Genomic DNA, 15,040 nt, shown 5'->3' on the forward strand with positions numbered 1-15,040 from the left:
AGTTTTAACTGAAGATTGAGCTTTGTTAAATTTGCTCCAAGTTTATCATTCAGACATTTCAAGTCCTCAGTCAAGTGTTTTACTTTTTGTGACTGCTTCTCAATTGTTCTCAGCAATTCTCTTCTTTCATTAGCGAAATCCTTTCATACCTGAAAATTGTTTTTCTACATTAAACATATTTTCCTTCATTGCTTGTTATCGGCAATAAGCATCTCATTTTTGTCCACAGTAGTTTTCTGAAGTTGGTTAAGATCAACATGATCAACTGCCTGCTGCAATAATGTCGTTGCCACATTACTGTCTCCACAAGCCAAATAATTAACCAGAATAAAATTCACTCCTTCAATAGGTAATTTAGGAATAATTCCCACTGTAGCAACTCCATTTACAAAATGACTTTGTAAGTTGCCTTCACGCAAAGAAACAGATTCTTAAATCCCAATGCCTCTTATCAATACATTTTCTTTCAAAAAACTACCTGAAACACAAATTGTATCATCAGCCAAGATCAATGATTGATCTGCCCCAATATCTCTCAAAATTTTGATCTGTTACATATTTTGCGTGTGGATTAAGGGAACACTTCTCTCTTCAAAGCAAAACATCCAGGACCTCTGTTAGCCTGACTTTCTTCACCAGTACACAAAGAAGAATTCCCTAGACTACCTTGAACCATATCCCTCTTTCCCATATGTTCCAAGGGATACGTTTAACTTGTACAACTGCTACAGTTCTAACAGCCATTTCGCTTTCTGATGCAACATTCCCTGAAGATTCCTTAGGTATTTGTCCCATTCCAATAGGTTCTACCATTTAACTTTCAACAATCTTGCCGAACACCTCACACCTTGGTACATTGGAAACACTAAGTCTTCCGAATGTCACTTCCACGGTCAGCACCTTCCTTTGAAGAAAAATTTCCTGGTAATTTCAAACTGTCTCTTCTTTTCCCTGGGTACTTGCCTTCCTTTTTGCTTTCCATCTGCTATCCTTCCCAGGTTTATGGGGATGAAATAAAAAGGCTTTAGGTCTATGGAACATTTCGTAATCGTCTGCCATCTCGACTGCCTGTCTAGCTATTTTAACCCTGTGGTCTTCAACATGAGTTACAACTAGAGGAGGAAGTGAATCATTAAATTCTTCCAGGAGAACTATTTCCCTAAGAGCTTCATATGCTGTCTCTATCTTTAACACCTGTACCAACGATCAAAATTGCATTGCATTACTCTCTCTTCCCAGGCTATTTACATACATTCTGAAATAACTCCCTGTATGTCTAAATGCTCTTTCTTTTTCTTTTTCTTTGCCTTTCTCTTTTGCTTGAAATTCAAGTTTCCCCAGTTCCTTTTCATATTCAAGTTGTTTCATTCGCAATTCGATCTTAGCCAATTCAACTGACTCACCCCCTGGAGAACGTGGTCTCTCTATTATCCCTTACAGTTTCAAATGCTCCGCTATCCCAAAAATGTCGTCTTTCCACGTCCCTTCTGGTAAGTCTAACTCCAGCTTATCTACCGATCCCATTACTTTACTCTTCGTTAATTACTGTAAATCAGTCATGGTTGCATTTTCCATCTGGAAAAATTCTTTAGCCTCCTCCAAATACGTTTTAGAATTCCAACTGCATAATACACCTCACAGCAACTCCAATTCCTATGTCCAGTACCTCTGTACCTCCATGTACTCGTAATGATTCACACATCCCACCAATGTTCAAGGATTTCCAATCCAAATTTTTAATGATAGTCCTGACCAATTATTATTCTGCATCCAATCACCTGCTGTCTGTTATTCAAACCCTGGACGAGCCCAACCTTGTTACAACCCCAGCTAAGATTGCTACTGGCAAGCCTGATCCCAGAGTGGAACCCATGTAATGACCGATGCAATTTATAATGAAGAGTTATTTAAAAATCCCAGAGGGAAACTTTAAACAACTGGCGTAACCTATAATTTTAAGTGTTATGTTTGAGATGCGACTCTAAATTCAGGAATTAGGGCGGCAGTTCTCAAGGCTTTACATTAGAGTGAATGAAACGTTTCATTAATTTACACAGGTTAAAATATATATACACATGACTAAAAGCTACCAATATTATAACTTTTAACAAATTTCCGAACTAATCTCCAGTAAGGCAACAGATAACCATAGACATAACAAGACATCAAGCAAAGAATTTTCACCTTACAAATTCAAAATGAGGTTCTTTTCACTTTGGTTCCTGTGGAGCCAGTTGGAGCCTTACAGTTGCCTTTTGATCTCACTTTTTCTCTGCTCTGCACACCCGAAAACTGCTGAAGTTATACCTACCACTCCCATTCAATGTTAATTCTCATTGTATCAACAACCTCTGAACTAAACCTCTCTAACAATAAAACCGCTTTCATAGTACTGATTTTATTGATGATATAAACATATTGCTTGTTAGCTTCTAGATACGCGTCAAGCATTTACCCCATTTCTTGAATACTCTATTCAAAAAATGCATGCTACCTCTCCTATATATCAAAAGTGGTACACATCAAAGCACCCAGATTACTTGGCTTTAATCAAATTCAGACACACCCACAGACTAAACCTCTATTTTAAGAGAAACATATTTTACAACAACATAATATCCATTAATAGCTGCATGACATTCCCCTCCACCTTATCAGAGAATGAACTGTCAAATATATAAATATATATATATATATATATATATATATATGTTTTTTTAACATCCTATTTTCTTTTTAGCTTCACCTCTGGATAATGCATCTGCGAATAGGTGTTCCCTTCCAGCAATATGTGTAAAATGTTGATTAGATGGTTCTAATAATTAACTCCATCTGAAAAGCATTGCACTTTTTGTCTCGAAATTTTCCCATCATCTTCATAAGATTATGGTCTGTATAAACAATTGTTTTGGATGAATTATTCGCAACATAAATTTCAAAATGCTGCAATGCTAACACCAAACTCAAAGTCTATTTTTGGATCATTGAATGACTTCTCTGTTGTGTATTCAGCTTCCGTGAAAAATACCCTACCGGTTTTTTAGTTCCAGTATCAACTTCTTGTAACAGTACAGCCCAAATGCCTATATCACTTGCGTTAATTGCCAACTTGAATTGCTTGGCATAATTGGGTACTGCCAAAACTGGTGTCGTAGTTAACAGTTTTCAAATGATCGAATGACTTCTGATGCTGAAGTGTCCATCAAAACTTCTTGCTATTTTTTAATAGTTCAGTCAGCGGAGCAACCGGTTTGCTAAAATTTGGTACAAATTTCCCGTAAAACCCATCCATGTCCAGAAATGTCAAAACGTCTTGTTTTGCTCCAGTCACTAGTAAATCCACCATAGCCTTGACTTTTGCATCTCTCTGGTCCACTTTACCATGTCCAATGTTATGGCCTTGATACGTAACTTGCACTTTTGCAAATTCACATTTAGCCAGGTTCATCAGCAAATTAGCTTCTTGTAGTCTTGAGTAAATGATTCTTCCACATGCTGTAAATGCTGTTCCCACGGCTGACTGAAAACAATTATATCATCAATATGAACTGCACAATTGCTTAGACCTGCAATTACTTTGTTTGTCAGTCTTTGAATCGTCGCAGGTACATTCTTCACACCAAATGGCATGGCTTTAAACTGATATAGTCCACTTGGAGTTACCGAGGCTGATATCTCCTTTTCTCTCTCCAACAACGGTGCCTGCCAATATCCTTTAAGCAAGTCAATCTCTGCGATAAATTTCGATTGTCCCACTTTCTCAATGCAATCCCCCCAACCATGGAGTGTGATATGAATCTACGTTTGTTACCGCATTCACCTTTCGATAGTCCACACACTGTCTTTGTGTTCCATCTGGTTTTGGTATCAGTGCAATGAATTTCAGAGTCCTGCATTTCTACCTCTTTCTCATAGTCTACCATCACTAATACCTATTTTGTTCCTCTTCCCTGTCAAAGCACGTTTTAAACATATTTACATGACACACCTTCTGCTTCTTTCTTCTAAGTGGAATATTTATTAGAAAATTTACTACCCTCAATTTCTCTTCAATCCTAAAGCCCACTAAATCCTGCACTCCAGTTGCTGCAACTAGACTCAATGATATCATTTTGAAGTACGAAATCAATTTGTTTTTGTTCCTGTGATAACTTTGCCATTTTAATCCATGAGGTTGTTGCCTCACTGAAGATGATATTTCGATGCATAAATCATGAAAAGCTAAATTTGCCCTTCCCATCTTATTTCGACAAATAGGTTTGTGTGACTGCAATAGCTTTTCCAAATCACTTTGACACTTGCTTGGAAGGTAACTCAATGTTTCATTTAAATTTTCAAGCACCCCCTCATTATCAAATTTGACTAGAGGAAAATGATTTTCAGAGTCCTGCATTTCTACCTCTTTCTCATAGTCTACCATCACTAATACCTATTTTGTTCCTCTTCCCTGTCAAAGCACGTTTTAAACATATTTACATGACAAACCTGCTTCTTTCTTCTAAGTGGAATATTTATTAGATAACTTATCACCCTCAATTTATCTTCAATCCTAAAGCCCACTAAATCCTGCATTTAATGAATCACTGAGAACTGGTAGCAAAACTAGTACTTTCTCTCCAGAAACAAAACCACAAATTTTAGCCTTCTTATCTGCTTTCACTTTCATCACTTGCTGTGCTATCTTTATATGTCTCCCAGCCAACTCACATGCACTGTTCAATCTTTCCCTGAAATTTGATACGTAATTCAAGACAGTACTTTATGAATTTTGACCCACCACTCCAATTATAACTTCACCTGTCTTCCATTTGCTCTTTTAAATAACCTTCCACAACGGAATAGATTCAGCATCTCCACGAATCCCATTTATTATTACCTTCTCCTGCAATACTCCTGCTGAACAACAAGTATCACTATCACACAACATTAAGGATTAACTAGCCTCTGTGTCTCTTAAAATTTTAACACTTTTACCTACTCCACCCTGTACACATGGAAACACTTACCCTTCACATACAAAATCAATGGACATTTCTGCAGCCAGCTCCTCAAAATTCTCTTGAGTAACCTGAGAACACATTCCCAATTCTTTACCTTTCACTGATTCTCCCTGTTTCACTTTTACACAAACCATTGGTTTCTCCTGTGCCTGAACCTCCACACCAACAGTACTTTTAATTCCAGAGCTTTTCTGTACCCCAATAATTCCTACAGATTTTTCCTGCAATCTCTAATACGGTGACTTCATGTGTCCCACTATATTACAATGAAAACACCTCAATTTTCGAATGCCACTTCTACCTTCAGCACCTTCCATTTTATTCTCACAACAAAACTTCCTGGGAACTTCCAGTCACTCCTCCTCTTCCCTGGCTACCTATTCCTTTCACCTTTCCACTTTTTATCCTTTTCCAATTTGAAAAGGTGATGGAAAAAATGTTTAGCTCTATGAGCTAACTGATAATCATCAGCTATCACTGTTGCTTGGCTTACAGAATCATTCCTGTTCCCTCACATGAGTTCTCAATACTGAAGGGATTGAATCTTTAAATTCTTTCAAAAGAATGGCTTCCGTTAGAGCTGCATACGTTGTCTTTATTTCTAATGCCCGTATTCACCAGTCAAAATTGCTTAGTTTTACTCTTTCAAACTCAATATAAGTTTACCCAGGCTGTTTACTCATATTCCTAAATTTCTGCCTGTATGCTTCAAGAACCAACTCATATGGACTCAAAATTTTTTCACCGCATCATAATCCACCATCATTTCTTCTGAAAGCAAAGCATATGCTTCATGTGCCCGACATAACAATTTAAACTCTAAGAAGAATGTCCAGTTTTTCTGTGGCCATTTCATCTGTTTAGCTAACTTCTCAAAAGAAATAAAGAATTACCCAATATCTTTTTCCTCAAAATCCAGAAGAGCTCACATAAATTTAAATATAACCCCACTGGGTTCTACTCTAGAGACAAATCCTTCCTCACCTACTGAAATCTCTTTTCCAACTGCCAACGTTTTCAGTTGGAATTCATTCTCTCTTTGTTCCTCTTTCCTCCTTCGCCATCTTTGGAATTTAAAATTCCCATTTGAAAATTATTTCTCTGTCCTTTGCTTCGAATTCAAGCTTTTTCATTTGCAACTGAAATCTCACTACCTCCAGCTGTGACTCACTAGTTTCACTTCCAACTGTAGATGCTGTGCCATACTTTTAACTATATCTGGTTTCCTAGCCACCTCAGGTAATCTCAATTTTAGCTTTTCTGCCGAATCTGTTAACCTGCTTTTGATTGTTTTCTCCAACCTAGTCAGAGTTATCTTTCCTACCCCCCAGACATGTCTTATCAATCGCCAAAGCCATCTTGCAGCCTTACCACTTCTAAAATATCTCACCAACTCCTGATGTCCAAGTGCCTCATGTAGTCATAAGCTTTAATATTCACTAGTTCCTAACCAATCACAGAATTCGAAATCTAACTTATCCCAGACGAGTCCCTAATTGTTATGACCGATGCAGTTGGCGAAGGGGAATTATTTAGAAATCCCAGAGGGAAATTTTATACAACTGTCATAACCTATACTTTTAAGTATCATGTTTGAGATGCGACTCTAAATTCAGGAATCAGATGACCAGCTCTCGAGGCTTTTCATTAAACTAAATGAAACATTTTATTAATTTACACAGGTTAAAATATATACACACGTGGCTACAAATTACGACTATCATAACTTTCAACAAATTCACAAGCTAATCTCCATTCAGGCAACAGCAACCCATAGACTTAACAAGGCACCTGGCAAAGCATTTTCACTTTGCAAATTCAAAATGAAGTTATGCTCATTTTGGTTGCAGCAGAGCCATTGGAAGCTTTCAGCTGCCTTTTGATCTCACATTGTCTCTGCTCTGCTCGCCCAAAAACTGCTAAAGTTATACCTACCACTCCCATTCAATGTTAATTCTCTTTGTATCAATAACCTCAGAACTAAACCTCTATAACAAGAAAACCCCTTTCATAGCACCAATTTTATTAAAATATAAACATATTGCTTGGTAGCTTCAGGATAGGCGTCAGGTTTTCATCCCACTTCTTGAATATTCTATTCAAAAATGCAGATGCACAATATCTTGCTTACATCTCAAAACTGGTACACATCAAAGCACCAAGACTAGTTGGCTTTAATGCAATTAAGTCACACCCACAGACTAAGCCTCTATTTTAAAAGAAAAATATTTTACAACAATATTATATACAGTAATACCTTCATAACACCCGGTCTGATGGATCCTAACTTTTATTTATTGTTTACATACGTGGAGAGTAGCTACTTAATAGCGGCCACAGAAGTCAGCTGATGAACTTTGAACAAATGAATAAAACATTTATTTAGTCAGAAAAGATGAGCCATATTTCATTAGTCGTTCACCACAACTATGCCTTCACAGATATATACAGATTTGCATGAATAACATAAGGTATAAATCTGTCTTATGCTGTAATATTCACAATAGGTACATAGTCCATACAAGCTAATACGTGACTTGTGGTCAATCACAGCACACTCTGAAACAAAGAGACAAGTGCCACCCCAGAAGATGCTAAGAATCTCTCAACAGTTCCCCCAGACGATTGACACAACATGATTCAAGCAGTCTCATTGAACTCCTTCTTTCACACGAGGGTTTCCAATATCCACTCTTCAAGAACATACTCAGGAATTTCCCCTCAACTGAAGTTTTCTCTCAGACACCCTCTGCAAGGGTCCACCTCCAAGGTTTTGAACTCTCCTTCCCCTATTCCTCTCCCATGGGTCACCACATGCATACAAACCTTTTTCCACACACTCTCTCACACTGGCTCAGCCTTCAACAGAACACCGCTGATTCACATGCCCATAGCAGTCACAGCCCTTCATCTCCCCTTTTGGACCTTTCTGGCCTTTTGCTGTCAACCTACTTCTTGCAACTTTCCTTCTTTTAAACTTGAAGCTTAAAGCATTCCTCTGCTCCTCACTGTAACTTCACTTAACATGTCATTTTCCAATTTCCTGTCCTTCGTTTGATGAGAAGGTCTTCTTTGGACTTTCTCCTATTCCATTCCCATGTATATTGGGGACTCCTTTCTTTAGTTTGAAACTTGCTATCTGTCACTTTTCATGGCCTGCCTGGCCTGGCATCTTCTTCCAACTTCACCCTCACTGTTCTTTTGTGTATGTGTGCGTAGGTGTATGAGTGTGAGAGAGAAACAAAGAGAGAGAGAGGGAGAGCGAGAGAGAGAGAGCGAGAGAATGGATATATTACGCTAGACCCCTGTTACTAGGCTACAGCTTACTTTTTACTACACCTATGTTTACGTTAATGTCTCTTCCGGAGGCATAAAACTGCATACAAACAAAGCTTTAGTCCTGCTGTCTCCACTCAAAAATGAAACTAGATCTCAGGTTTCACCTTTTAACCCACAAATAGAAGTATGTAAGTTAAACTTAATCTGAAAGAAATAACTTATTCCTAACACGCAAATAGACATATAATTTACTAAAACTCTGTTTCCTCACAATTTGCAGGCTTAAATAGGGTGACAGTAAGCAGCATAGTTTGGTGTCTGTATACCTGGGATCAGAAATGTCGCACTTAAAACCAATGTGTTTCATTCTGATTTGATGACTATCAGCTGGTTCAGTTCCCACAACCAGCTTGCTAAAATAATACCTTTGTTACAATACTACGATAATGTATGAATATTCTCGTTCTCATTTCTTTGTAGACTCTCTTATATGATGAACTATATAATGCATTTGGTATATTATTGAATTTCCCGGAGCTACACATTGAACGCTATGGTAATCTCAAAAGGATAAGTGTCCGTTCTAATGAGGGCCTCAACTAAACCAGAATTATGCATAAACACACCTATTGTAGTGCCTATATTTGTTCTGATTCATATTGAGATATGATAGAGCCAGTGGCTTTCAGAGAACGTAACAGGGCAAGTGCCTTCCTTCTGCATCTTTACTGGGTCAATCCAAAGAGTGGTGATTAATGTTGGTGAGCTATAAAGACAAACAGACGTGTGGGTATATGGTGAATTGGCAATAGCAGAAAAGTTGTTTTAAAATGAGGTAACTGGACACATTTTTGCGGACCTAAAGTGCTAAGAAAATATAGAGAAGGAAAAAAATGAAGGCGTTCGAAGAGTATGGTTTATCAAAGACATTGTAGTGTTGCTAAGAGAGGATGCTCTTGAGAGGGCACGGACAACATTCATTTATTTAGAGTTGAGAAGCAAACATTGTATGATTACGCTACTGGAATTATTCAATACGCCTCAAATAGTAAGAGGGAGTTGGAGGAGTAACTGAAGCAAAAGCACACAAAAGTGTAAGAATGATAGAGTTGTGGTACATTGGAACTTAGGTTAATGAAATGTCAATTGGAATAATGTTAGTGTCGACGGAAAAGGTGGGGACGAGTATCTGAAAGGTGTTCTGGGAACTTTTTTTCTGTTCCCCGTTCAAATGGGAATGCAACGTTGTTGGATCTGGAGCTGGGGAATGAGGTGAGCGAATTAGAGGAAGTATCTGTGGTGGAACACTAGCGTAAGAATGATCATCGGATCACAAGGTTTAGATTTTTAACGGAGAAGGGCAAGGACATAACTGAAGTAGAACCCCTAATGTGGAAGACAGCTAAAATCACCCGGATGAGGATGGACGTAGCCAGATAAAATGGAATCAAAGTTTTAGAGGAATAAATGTAACAGAAGAATGCATGGTATTTTAGAAAGACATATTTCAAGTACATGCAAAGTACATTCCAACAAAATGAAGAGATATGGGATGAAAATCCAGGGCTTCTTGGATGACGAGGAAAGCATGGAATATATTGAAATAAACCAAAGTGTATGCTGCATGTCAGGTGAATTCGCCAAGCAAGAATAGCACTAAATACAATAAATTGCGAGGGATAATAGAGAAGAAAAGGAGGTTTTTGCAAAGAGTGAATGGACTGTCATTTAACATGAAAGGGAATCCAAATATCTTCAACCAACATGGAAGCAGGCAGTAAGATGCGGAGTGGGGCCTATCAGCGAGAAAGAACATTATATGTGCTTAGAAATGCAGGGCAAGGCGAAAACACTTAAAGTGTACTTGTACGTGGAATTTCTTAAGGAAGAGGGTCCTGACAAAATATCAGCGGAGGAAGAGATGGTAGAGGTAATGGCCGGGTTAATAAAATAATAGGCAGGGTGTACTGGAAAGGCTACCAATGCTTATCAAGATAAGTTGCCTAGCCTGGTTAGGTCACATGCCGGGCTTCTGGGGGAAATGAAGGCGGTGATAGCAGATGGCTTGCCATAATCTTCCAATCTTCCTTAGACATAGGGAGATGCTGGAAGATTCGAAAGTGGCAAGTATGACACCTCTGTTCAAGAAAGGGGGTAAGGACGTTCCTAGCAAATATACATCGGTCAGTTTAACGCCAATGATGAGGAACTTTTGGAAACAATTAACAGGCAATTGGAGAGGTTTTAGTCTATTATGGAGAGCCAGCACGGATTTATAAGAGTCAGTTGTGCTTAACCAGCCTAACCTAACTGTTTAATGAAGTAGCAGAGGGGTTTCATGAAATTAATGCGAAGAAATTGTCTAATCGGATGTTAAGAAGCGTTTGACTAAACCAGATAAAAGACAGTTTAACGAAATTGGAGATCATGGAATAGGCGGGTTAATGTCAGTGTGGATTTTTTTTAAATGCTTAAATGCGGAAAACAGCGAATTATGTTAAATGATTGTTTTGCAGACTGCAGGATGGTAGAGAATCGTGTTCTCCACGAGTCAGTGCGAGAGCCACTATGTTTTGTTTTGCAAAATATCAGAATTATGTGTGATAGCAAAGTTGGATGTCAGACAAGCTAAATCGAGTACAACAGGACGCGGACATGCTAGAGAAATGGACAGACAAGCTGTAACGGTACTTTAATGCAGAAAGTGTGAGGTGATAGACTTAATCAGAAAGAGGTAATATGGACTTAATGGCACATTTCTAACTAGTGCGCAGGAACAGAGGATCTGTGTGTTTATGTGTATAGATCGGCGATGGTGTCAGAACAGATTGCGAGAATAATTAGCAATGCATTTGGGTTTTTTGGTTTTATACTTAGAGATATTGTGTACAAAAGCATGGCAGTTAATTGAAACACTTAATAAGCTCGGTTTACGCCACAACTAGAGCATTGTGCCCAGTTCTGGTCACCACAATTTAGACAGGATGTGAGGGCCCATCAGAGGTTGCAGAGAGGATTTACCAAAGCGGTTTCACGGATGAGGGAATTGAGCTGCCATTTTAGTTTGAAGAAGCAGTGGTTGTTCTCCTTGGAGCAAAAAAAAGCTGAGGGCAGAGTTGATAGTGGTGTAAAGATTATAACAGGTTTTGACAATTTAGACGAATAAAAGATATTTCCATTAGTACAGAGACGCGGGAACATAGATTACCGGTTTTGGCAAGCGACGCAGGGGCAATGCGAGAAATAACGTTATTACACAGGGATTAGCAATGACGGAGAACTCACTGCCTACAGGAATGGTGGAAGCGGAGACGATCTATGATTTCAACGGGAAATTGGATAGGCACTTGAGGGAAATAAATTTGGCAGAGTAGCAGCGTCGACTCGATGATTTGAATGTTCTGTGCTGTATGACTATGTAATTTCCCTCAGTCTTTGCAAACAACGCTATAGCTATATTTCACCTTAAAATCCAGAATGGTCAACATCTTAGTTCCTTCCCTCAGCAAAAAATTATATGCTTTAACATTAGGCAGTGGAATTTTTATTTGTGCTCTATCACTATTATTAGCAAGTGAATCGTCCTTGGTGATAACATCCTTGACTGACCATTTCCGGTGGGAGTAACAATTCTGGCTGAAGTGATTAAAATTGTCAACTGGTATGAGTAGGCATGATTCCACTAACTAACTAGGAGCCATTGTCAGGTTTGAAATAACATCTAATTCCAATTATTTTGTTTTTTACTCTGCAAGTCTCGGAAGCACCTTGTAAAAATGCAAAGTAAGGGGCACACCTATTAGCGGAGACACAATAATAGAACAGCCTTGGAAATAATGTTCTTTTCCCAAGCGATCGTGAAACAAAATATTTTATCATTTATAGTTTCCGCGGAGAAGTGGGATGATGGTTTATAATAATTTGAGAGGCTTTTCTTTCATTTTTAGTCAAAGCGATTCCCCAAATCATTTATTCAAGGGACAATAAATGGCGCATTTAGACAACATGTTATGTGTCAAGGGTTGCAGTGAATGATTAACATACATCGAATTCACTACTGAATTACGATACGTGTAGTTCCTCAGGGAAGTGTAGACTCCTTTTCTTGCTGTATAAACAATGCTATCCGGGCTACGTCTTAACGCTGGTATTACCAACAGTGATGTCGCTCAGAGGTAACGTAGGATGGCACGCCTTTAGGAATAAAAAGTCGCTTTTGGAGGATTCCGGCGATAAGCGAACCGTATAACGATAAGTTTCGGAAAATGGCAACAACTGAACATCTCCATGATAATTTACAGATTCTTTAGGAGCCGATCTCCGATTAAAGGCATCACCTGAATTCCTCACTATGCAACAACAGTAAATTGTAGGGCTCTGGTTAGGCAAGTTACTTTGCTCTTGTTTGTATTTCAAAGCTACCAGGAGGATAATTGTTAGAAGAAATATGAAGCTTGTTGATGCAAAAAGTATTATTAAGTACATATTTTGATCCGAGAAATATTTAGACTGACGAGAATTGCCATTAAATTCAGGTTGGTATTCTGTGACGTTCACTGAGATCGAAAAGAGAATTGTGACCATGCTTGACAAACTTGGTTGTCCGTTGTCTTTCACCAGGACCACCAATCTTTGTGTGGTAGCGTCCTGCTGCGTAAAACTTCGGGTTGTTCTGATTTCTCCAGAGTAATGGTCCATAGTGAAAAGTTTATCATCAGTGGCGTCAGTCAGTTCGTACGAAAGTCGTGCATTCTGACCTGAATCTGCATCATTAGCCATTACTTTAGTGACCAGGTATCCAGGATATATTGACTGGGGCAAAGTATCTACTGTTGCTGAACTGTTCCATATTAATGGTGAAATAATAAGGGGAGCATTGTCGTTCTGATCCAATATAATAATGCTCACCACAGCAGTGCTGCTCAGTCGTGGAGATCCATCATCTTGAGCTTGGATTTTCAATTTGAAATTCTTCAACTGTTCATAGTCAAAAGAGCGTAGAGCATAAATATTCCCATTTTTTGAGTTAATAGTAAAGTAATCAGGCGCAGCTCCACCTTGTATCGCATTCTGCAGAATAGAATAGGAAACGTCTCCATTCCGGTCCATATCAGGATCCAGTGCGGTAACTGAAAAAATAGGTACACCAGGAGTATTGTTCTCCGTCAGGTACACGTCATATGAAGTCTGCATAAACCTGGGAACGTTGTCATTTATATCAGAAACCGAAAACGTGATGGTATTGTTTGAAGACAGAGCGGGCAACCCAGCATCCCATGCTGATATTAGTAAGTTATAAAGTGCAGTCGTTTCGCGATCCAGCACATCAGCGGTCACTAACTTGTAGTTATTCTTCAACGTGGTTTCAAGTTTGAATGGCACATTGCTGGGAATCTGACATCGCACTTGCCCATTCTCCCCTGAATCTCTATCCAAGATACTGAATACAGCAATCAGAGTACCTGGTGCAGCATCTTCGGGCACCATCTTGATAACTGAAGTTAGTTTTATCTCGGGTGCGTTATCATTCACGTCAACAATTGTAACCAAAACTTTAGCATGTCCCACGTTTGGAGCGTTGTCAACAGCCTGTACATCGACCTCGTAAATATCTGATTTTTCGTAATCCAGTGAACCTTGAACTCTGATCTCTCCACTTTCCGGGTCAAAATTGAATAATTCGCGCGCACTTTGTGAGGCATAATTACTAAAGGAATATTTGAACTCAGCGTTTGTCCCTGCGTCTAAATCAATTGCGTGTAATTTCACAACCAATGTACCCTTCGGTGTATTTTCGAAGACACTTGTCCTGTATATGCCGTGATCGAATACAGGTGCATTATCATTAACGTCCGTTACAGTAATGACAATCTGAACTGTGCCAGACCTTTGTGGGACCCCACTATCAGCAGCTGTCAATATCAGTTCAAAGGATGATTGCTCTTCGCGGTCCAATGGCTTTGTCAACATCAGTTCAGCAATTTTTCGACCATCGTTTCGTGTCTGCATAGTGAGGCCGAAGTAGTCGTTTGAACTAATCTGGTAAGTGCTGATAGTGTTTGTACCCACATCGGGATCCTGCGCGCTCTCGAGAGGGAAACGTGTGCCTGGTGAAGATGACTCAGAGACCTGCAATACTAACTGTCTTGTCGGAAAAATTGGCGAATTGTCATTTGTATCTAATATTTCTACTTTAACAGGAAAAACCTCGAATGGAGTTTCGAGCGCGAGTTCTAAATATATGGAACAGGTAGGCCGTTTCGAGCAAAGCTGTTCCCTATCAATTCTTTCATTGACAAATAAAATCCCATTTTCCATATTTACCTCGAAATATTGCTTCACATCATCAAAAAATAGTTGAAACTTCCGAGCTGATAATTCCCGGACGCCTATCCTTAAATCCTCAGCGATGTTTCCGACATAGGCACCGATCTCTAATTCCTCTAGAACAGAGTAGCGAATTTGTCCGATGACCATATCCGAGACACAAAACAACAATACAAAATAGGCCCCGCCACTGAGTGCATTCGCCGTTGCTCTGTTTTTCATTCTGAATATATAAAAATGTTCTGCAATGTTTTCAATGGCTTCTTTACCCCTTCACAAAAGACTTATTTCGCCGCAGAGAAATGAGAAATATATAATCGCGACCTGACTGATCCTGCTAAAGATGGCTGCAAACATCAAAAAAGACAAAGCTTCCCTTCGCTTCGATTCTGGTCTATATTTGATGAAGGAGGGGGTAGATCGCTAACAACGTC

The 15,040-nt window shown here is 38.9% G+C and overlaps 1 protein-coding gene across 1 annotated transcript in view; it reads right to left on the minus strand.

Moving 5' to 3' along the window:
* LOC121281393 overlaps nt 1-14,828 on the minus strand; it is a 37,371-nt gene extending 22,543 nt beyond the window's left edge. The window contains exons 1-2 of the mRNA XM_041194337.1: nt 12,423-14,828; nt 3,382-3,520 (exon numbers count right to left, since the gene is read on the minus strand). Of these exons, the coding sequence (XP_041050271.1) occupies nt 3,382-3,520; nt 12,423-14,828 (2,545 nt within the window). The remainder of the gene's footprint in view (nt 1-3,381; nt 3,521-12,422) is intronic.
* Nucleotides 14,829-15,040: the final 212 nt, after the last annotated feature.

Source organism: Carcharodon carcharias, chromosome 8 (assembly GCF_017639515.1).
Source record: "Carcharodon carcharias isolate sCarCar2 chromosome 8, sCarCar2.pri, whole genome shotgun sequence".
Classification (NCBI taxonomy): Eukaryota; Metazoa; Chordata; class Chondrichthyes; order Lamniformes; family Lamnidae; genus Carcharodon; species Carcharodon carcharias.